The sequence below is a fragment of the Dipodomys spectabilis genome, unplaced genomic scaffold, assembly GCF_019054845.1.
Source record: "Dipodomys spectabilis isolate Male_0828 unplaced genomic scaffold, ASM1905484v1 ptg000365l, whole genome shotgun sequence".
Classification (NCBI taxonomy): domain Eukaryota; kingdom Metazoa; phylum Chordata; class Mammalia; order Rodentia; family Heteromyidae; genus Dipodomys; species Dipodomys spectabilis.
In genome coordinates this window covers 4,042,257-4,050,869 of record NW_024871042.1, presented here as the reverse complement: position 1 = coordinate 4,050,869, position 8,613 = coordinate 4,042,257, and the positions used below count along the sequence as shown (strand labels likewise).

Below are 8,613 nucleotides of genomic sequence, written 5' to 3'. Positions count from 1 at the left end.
AAGGGAAAGAAGCAGACATTTGGGAGGGAAAAGAAGACAAAAAAAGATATGAGAGTGTTGGCTACAAATTATCACCCTAACGAAAGGAAGCCCAAACTGCTACCCTACATGGCAGAACCACTTGGAGACTGGCTTACTGTAGGAGCTCAACATTACCCTTGTGAACACAGGGACAGAAGCCACCTCCAAGAGCAACCCCACAGCAAAGGATCTATATTGGGTTCCAAGAACCTGATACAACATAGACAGTTTTCTACAGAGAATTAATTTCTCTTTAGGTTCTCAAAGCAATTCATATCCTACAATGTAAGGAACTACTGTTCTCAATTAAAGAAGATTTGAAAGCAAACTGAATGGACTGAAGACTTGGGCTGCTACAAGGAAAGATTTATATTTGAGAATATCTGACATTTTCTGTTTTTGGTTGTGGAGCTTGAACTCGGCCTGGGAGCTGTCTCTCAGCTCTTCAGTTTAAGGTTAGTGCTCTACCACTTGAGCCATGGTGTCACTTCCAGTTTTCTGATGATTAACTGGAGATACCAATCTTACAGACTGGGGCTGGGAAGGTGGCTCAGTGGTAGAGCGCTTGCCTTGCATGCATGAGGCCCTGGGTTCGATTCCTCAGCACCACATAAGCAAAAAGAAAAAAGGCCGGAAGTGGCACTGTGGCCCAAGTGGTAGAGTGCTAGCCTTGAGCTGAAGAGCTGAGGGACAGCACCCAGGCCCAGAGTTCAGGCCCCACAACCGGACCCCCCTAAAAAAATAACAAAAACAAAAACAATCTCACAGACTTTCCTGCCTGGGCTGGCTTTGAACCTCGATCCTCAGATCTCAACTTCCTGAGTAGCTAGGATTACAGGTGTGAGCCACCGGTGCCCAGCTGAATAGCTGATATTTTTGGAATACTCTTGTTGGATCCAAAAAGTCCTGACTGATGATCCATTTCCAACACCCACAAACACTCTAAGTAGCCATGTTCTATACACAGAGCAGCTATAACCATGGATGGTTCTGCTTGTACTACCTCACACTTCTACTCTCATCACCTGTCCTAGCATGAGCTCTAAAAGCTCAATAACAAACCATCTACTCAGGCCAGGGGAGAAAGCTTCCTGAAAGGAGATCTAAGAGGCAGAACAAGTAAAGCAACATGTGGACACAGATATTGGGTTTATTTTTTTTGGGACTGTGACCAAAGTCAGCAAGAGACAAATTCAGTGCCCCAGAAGTCCTCCTGAAGTCAATTTCAACCAGCTGGATTTCAGAAGAAGTTCTCTAATCATCTCATCATCTCTCCTCCCAGGACAGTAGTACAGTGCTGCATTGGCACTGTGGGAATCTTCAACACCTCCTGTGTGTTCTTGTCCTCTTATTTCAGGCAGTCAGATTCTCTCTCTCATCAAGATTATCAATTAATTTTTTATTATTATATACTTCCAGGTTTTGGTTAATGGTGAAGGCCACTCCAGAAAGGACAGGACAATGACTATGCCCACTAGTCATTCCACTGCAAGCCAGTTTGCTCACCCAGCTGAGGGGACTGCATGACCATTTAATCACAGAGATTAGAGCCCACAGTGAGATGAGTAACTGCCCGATCCATGATGTTGTTTGAAAACAAACGGTTCTTTCTGAGTTCATGTCAGCGCCGGAGCCTCAGAAAGAAAGCATGTTTACACTCAGTACTGTCCAATGGGTAATACTTATCATAAAAATCTAAAACATACTCTTCAGTCTTGAATCCAAACTTCTGGTACAGCAGCATAGCAGGGTTGCTTGCTGAGACGTGAAGGGTCACGTCCTTGCCCATGCAGGTCTGCCAAAAGAGTAGAAAAATATAAGGTAAAATGAAAGGGCCTGAGGGAAATTGAGTAGGAGAAGAAACAGAAATCAAGGACCAAGGCCGAGGCACTGCAGCACCTAGCTACAACTGGAAACTGAAAGGCATTTTCTGCTGATCTAAGCTTTCACAAGATTAAACTGATTTTTTTTTTTTTGGTAGGTTGTGGGGCTTGAACTCTGGGCTTGGGCACTGTCCCTGCGCTCTTCAGCTCAAGATGAGTGCTCTACCACTTGAGCCACAGCGCCATTTCCAGTTTTCTAGTGGTTTATTGGAGATAAGAGTCTCACAGACTTTCCTACTCAGGCTGGCTTTGAACCACAATCCTCAGATCTCAGTCTCCTGAGTAGCTAGGATTACAAGCATGAGCCACCAGTGTCCGGCTAGATTTTTTTTTTTATCTGGAAGCAAAGGACCAACTGGATACTTTGTCAGCTTTATTATTTTATTTACAATTTAATTACATTTAATAAAATTACAGATCACTATCAACCTATGACAACTTTAAATAGGAGAAAATGGTAAATTCTTTTTTTTTTTTTTGCCAGTCATGGGGCCTGAACTCTGGGCTTGGGCCCTGTCCCTCAGCTCTTCAGCTCAAGGCTACCTTCTACCACTTGAACCACAGTGCCACTTCTGGTTTTTTTTTTGCTTATGTGGTGCTGAGGAACCGAACCCAGGGCCTCATTCATGCAAGGCAAGCACTTTACCACTGAGCTACCTTCCTAGCCCGAAAATGGTAAATTCTGCCTTTGCAAACAAGATATACTTTAATATTACTCTTCCCCCCAAAAAACTTGTAAGAATTTCCTTTCTAGACCCACTAGAAAAGGTGTTAAATTTTATATCTATATATAAAATATATATAATATATAAAACATTATTAATTATGAAGTCTGAGTATCTTGTATAGACCCTCCAAAAGGGATAGAATTAATTTCTCTGGCCAGGCGCTGGTGGCTCACGCATGTAATCCTAGCTACTCAGGAGGCTGAGATCTGAGGATCGCGGTTCAAAGCCAGCCCCGGCAGGAGAGACCGTGAGACTCCTATCTCCAATAAACCACCAGAAAACCGGAAGTGGCGCTGTAGCTCAAGTGGTAGAGCACTCGCCTTGAGCTGAAGAGCTGAGGGACAGTGCCCAGGCCCAGAGTTCAAGCCCCACGACCGACAAAAAAAAAAAAAAAGAATTAATTTCTCTGAACTAACATTTCTGCATTTAACACTAGCCTAATGCCAGGGGGAAAGTAGTAATTGTCCTATAAACACAAAACAAAGTTTTAGATTCTTTAAACCAGCTATACAAAATGAGGTGCCTCAGGGCTGGGATGTAGCTTGGTGGCAAAGCACTTGCCTTGCAAATGCAATGTCCTATGTTTAATCCCCAGTACCAAAAGGAAAAAAAAAGTTTAAAAAATTAAGGTACCCCAAAAGTCATGCAAATTAAGAGCTTGCTTTTACTGAGAAAAGCACTGAAATGCTGAAGTTGACAGAGTCCCTGAGATTTACTGTGTTTTTCAGGGCCTGCATTAAGAATTCTGTAGAAGATCACCTGACAGCTTCCTTCATTTTTCTGCTTAACTGACAATGTGAGTCTAAATGTATTTTTGCATTTTGGAGACAAGAGAACAAGCCCTACCACAATACCAAGGACAAGAGCTTGTTGTGGGCATGTAGAACAATTTTTTAAAATACGTTTTTTATTGTAAAAATACTGTACAGAGGGGTTACAGTTACATACATGAATAAGGTAATGATTATATTTCCTATAGAGCATTGTTACCTCCTCCTTTGTTTTTCCCCTACCATCCCTTCCCTCTCCACTTCCCCAATTCCTCCCTCCCCCAGCTGATGTTGTAGTTTGTTTTCAACATAGTGTCTTGTACATCTCATTGTTACAATGGGTCAGCCTATATCTTTATTTAATGTAGAGCAAAATTCTACTGTACTTGCCCAAGTACTACTGGCTAAGCCTTGTGTTTGAGCCCTGGGGCTTATTGTGTGGTTAGGGTACAAGGTGCCTACATTCGAAGATGAGCCTAGCAAACATTCAACAAAGTCTGTCTCCACATCAGGCCTTAAGTTAGATGCACTAATAACAATCAAATCATCTTTGTCAGGAGTGGCACTGTGGCTCAAATGGTAGAGAGCTAGCCTTGAGCACAAAGAGGCTCAGAATAGCAAGCACCTAGGCACTGGAGCAGCCAGTTCAAGCCCCAGGACCACCACCAACAACAACAAAATCATCTTCACCATGCCCTTGGGACCTTGCTGGTAACAAAAGGCAGAAAATCTGGAAGCACTCTGCTATGACAAGAAGATGGACACATAAATGAATTCTGTGGGTAAGGTGACACAGGGAAAAAGGACACAGCAGCAATAACCAAGCTAGTCTCAACTGAAACAACACAAGGTGGCACACTTCAATTGCCTGGGAATGATTTATAAAGTCATTGTTTGGAGGAAAGTGATTTCTTGGAAGAGGTTTTTCAAACTTCTAGACAAAATTTGGAATTATTAAGCTAATTTTAATAAAGAACCAAAAAGAGACTTTTTTTTTTTTTTTTAATCTCCATCATCTGTTTCATGGTGGTGCATCCTTATAACCCTATCACTCAGGAAAAGTAGATGGCTCATGCCTGTTAATCTTAGCTACTCAGGAGGCTGAGATCTGAGAATAAGTTCAAAGCCAGCTGGGGCAGGAAAGTCCTTGAGACTCTTATCTCCAATTTACCACCAGAAAACCAAAAGTGGTGCTGTGGCTCCAGTGGTAGAATGCTTGCCTTGAGCTGAAGAGCTGAGGGACAGTGCCCAGGCTCAGAGTTCAAGCCCCTTGACTGAACAAAAACACACACACACAAAAACAAAAGAAACCCCATATATCAAAGAATGAGTTGAATATTACAAGCAAGGCTTAAAAGAATCTCATATGATAGTCAAAAGTAGTCATCAATATCAACACAGTTTTGATAACATGGTTAAACTACTTAAAGTAATATGTATAACTCTATTCCTGCTTCTCAGTTATCAAAGTTTTCTAGAACTGGAACACAGATACCAACTTGTACAGCACATGTGCTTCATGGTGTCACACTTGTACTTTGTTGTGTTACCTATGACACCACCCACAAAGAAACTTGGGTGTGAAAGCAATCTTATTTTAGGGGTTAAGTTTTCATCTGCATGTTTTCACCACCTTGTAAGTGGTAACAACTGGCTTCCTCTCAGGCACCCACTGTTGCACTGTACTGGGAGGGCCAGCTCAGCCTTGTGCCTCCTTTGATCTTTCAGAGAATCCTTGGGCACATCATGTGGCTTATGGTTAATCACAAACACAGATAACTTACCTGAATCAGATGATAAATCATGAAAGTTGCAATCCCTGCTCTTCTCCATTCAGGATGGACCAACAGAAATGAAATGTAAGCTTCATTATATTTCACATCAGGAACCATGAAGCCAAAGGCAATGATGACTTTTTTATAAAGGACAACAACACTAAAATCTGGATACTGCAAGCACTCAGACAGGTCAATGCCTAAAGAAAAGAAACAACCAAACACTTAAAAAAACTATGTGCCTTTCAGAATTAATAAACGCCAAGCTGTTTAGTCTGTACTTATACCTACACCTGCATGCTAAAAAAAAAAAAAAAATCCAAAATTGAAGGCAAAGATATTACCATAGATACCACACATTCAGATCATAAAAATAAATTTTTGAAAATATCAGAATTAACATAGTCTTTTCTAAGTACATATGCTAAAAGAGTAGAAGCAAGACAGGTGGGGTACTAGAGTGTTCAGGTTCAAAACTGGACACATATGGCTTTGACTCAGCCCCTCTACCACCTGTGTGACTGGCAAATGTCAAAATGTCTCAACGTCTTGGTTCCTATAATGTGTGAGAAGAGGCACGCACAAAGACTGACAGAGCTAGGTAAAGATACCCTGAAAGCATCTACACCATATTCTTTATCCCATCCATATTATGACTGTTAAGCTCTCATGAAATTTTTTTCATAATAAGAAAGTAAAATAAAAATGAATTCTGTGCATAATTTATATGGAAGGTAAGGGCAGAAACAGGTGTTCCTAGAATGGTACCTGTGGCCAATACCACTCCCAAAAGATTGAGTACAACTCTGCCATCCATGAACTAGTACATGACAATAATGGTGACAAGCTTTAATCTGGATGCAATCTTCTCTGACATCTGGAAGACATGTACTAGTTCCTTTAGTTTTCAAAGCAGAGCCAACAGAGAACACATTCATATTTAGCAATTAAAATATGTCCCTCAAACTGATGACATTCATCTCTGGAGACTATTTTGTTAAGGTTGACAAAAATGAAAAACCATCCTGGGTTTACTTGTATTTCCAAAGTCTATGATTGGTGCATTAGGCTTAAAAAAATATATATCTATATCTTTTGGCTATACTAGTTAGTACTCTCTAAGAAACAGCTAAACAATGTATAAAGAATGATTATTAAGCCAAAAATAAGTGTCCAAACATGCCCAAGCTACCAGACTGTGTATCTTTGATAGACATTACCTGGTATCTAAACATAGGTAGAAGCAAAACAGGATGGATCTTTTATTCTGGAAGCAGAGACAAACAGGGAAGAAAAACAAACAAAAATACTGTTTATTATTTTAATTGCTGGCTGCTTCTTGATCTTAGGAAAGTAAGAGATGTTTTGTATTTTATTTATCTGTTAGTAGATACAAACTAAATGAAATCATATGAGTAAAGAGCTTAGGGTCATATAACATACACTAATTTAAAAAATTACTAGGGTGGCCAGAAATTGATGGCTCACACCTGTAATCCTAGCCACTCAGGAGACTGAGATCTAAGGATCATGGTTCAAAGCCAGCCTGGGCAGAGAAGTCTTTGAGGCTCTATTCTCCAATTAACCAGCAAAAAGCCTTGGGAGAAAACCAAGCAAACAAACAAACAAACTTGAGGCCTTGAGTTCAAGCTCTAGTACTAGAACCAAAAATAAAATAAAAATTACTAGGGTGAAATACACAGAAAATTGATCTGCCTTATTTTGGAAGGGGAACATACCCGGCCAGAAAAACTCCTGACACATGGAGTTGATTGTTGGGATGTGATTTGGTCGGACATAGCAGTAGTCGAGAGGTGCTTCGGGCTCAGGTGTCCAATGAGGGTCACTCTTGTGCAAGTGAGAACGAATCTGTGACAGGAGCTGTAGTTTGGGTGGCTTTGTCTCATAATCACGCCTCCAGTACCACAGAAAATAAATAAATCCAAATCAAGAGAAACACTCCATATTATTTCTAGCTATCTGACTCAGACACACACACACACACACACACACACACACACACACACACACACACTTCTGATTTGCCTGAAATATAAAACTAAGTTGCAATGCTTTATATATTTGTTTATAGATGTTATAACTTTCTGGTATGATTTAAAATTCACATTTATCAGGATAGACTTCTCTGCACCCAACAGGGATTGAACTAGGAACTGATACAGAGACTAATAGGGAAAACAGTGCTGAAATAGAACCAGCATGCAGATTCACCCCAGAAATCTGTGGGCTGACACAGGGATGCATTTCCAGCATGGCTGAAGACCAGAGAAGGACTACACGGGCTCCAAAGTGCCTCTCCACATGTTTGCCCAGGAACCTAATGCTGGGCAAAGAGGGTGAGGGCAATGACAGAGCTGCAGATGAAGTGTGGCACAGCCAAAGACACTGTGCTCTTAGTCAGATATCTCTAGAAAACTCAGCCTGGACAAGTGTCATTACAAACTGTCCCAACATCCAATTCAGACACTGTCTCAAAACTGAGACATCTTGCCACTTTTTTCCCTTCACACACTATTAAATATACACAACTTTTATGTTAAGATCATGATTATGATAATCACCAAGAAACATGAAAACTAGTAACTTATCCTTGCTGTTTACATTACAAAAAGGCTACCAGTGGATGTGGAACAACTGTCCTCGCTAACACCGCTCACAGTATTAGGTCTTTGGTCAGTCAACAGAACAGGGTGCAGAAACCACAAACATCACCTCATAACATACTTGGCATCACAACTCTTCTGTTTATACCTGATATAAGGCTTCAAGATCCGAGAAGTGTAAGGGCTGACAATACTTTGGTCCAAAGCCATATCTTCTGATCCCACCAAACGATATAAAAATTTGGTTGTCTGATGCCGAAATCCTTTCCTAGATGGTAAGGCAGTCTATGGAAAAGGAACAATGGTTACATAAAAACAAAATTATTCATTTCCATATATTATGGTCCAGACTCTCACTAGTCAGGACTGGCCTTAAATTTGAAACCCTCCTGCCTTAGCACCCTCTCTCCACAGTGCTGCAATTATAGGGTGCTGCACCATGCCTAGCTCTGGAGTGAACCCAGTGCCTAGGGAATGTTAGGTGCCATTACTATTTGATTCTTTCTTTTGGTACTCAAACTTGGTATTTGACGCTTATCACTCACTGGCAGGTGTTCTACCAGCTGGGCCATACCTCCCATCCTGTATTACTTATTTGGAAAGTTCAAGTTTTAACATATACTTTGCAGGTATTTTTGCCGAAATTAGCATATGAAGTTTGTACAGTCCATAAGCTTTATAGACCACAATAATGACAATGCGCCTTGAGAAGGTTAAAAGTGTGTTTGGATTTTTAACTAAGTATCACTATCCCACAATACTGTAAAATTTGTAAAATTTATGTAATCACTTAATTTCAACAAAAATTAAAA

The 8,613-nt window shown here is 40.7% G+C and overlaps 1 protein-coding gene across 1 annotated transcript in view; it reads right to left on the bottom strand.

The window, feature by feature from the left end:
- Nucleotides 1–1,153: 1,153 nt before the first annotated feature.
- Nucleotides 1,154–8,613, bottom strand: part of Kat14 (lysine acetyltransferase 14) — a 36,929-nt gene continuing 29,469 nt past the window's right edge. The window contains exons 7-10 of the mRNA XM_042666470.1: nt 7,950–8,086; nt 6,917–7,092; nt 5,187–5,377; nt 1,154–1,816 (exon numbers count right to left, since the gene is read on the bottom strand). Coding sequence (XP_042522404.1) covers nt 1,643–1,816; nt 5,187–5,377; nt 6,917–7,092; nt 7,950–8,086 — 678 coding nt within the window. The 3' untranslated portion in view covers nt 1,154–1,642. The remainder of the gene's footprint in view (nt 1,817–5,186; nt 5,378–6,916; nt 7,093–7,949; nt 8,087–8,613) is intronic.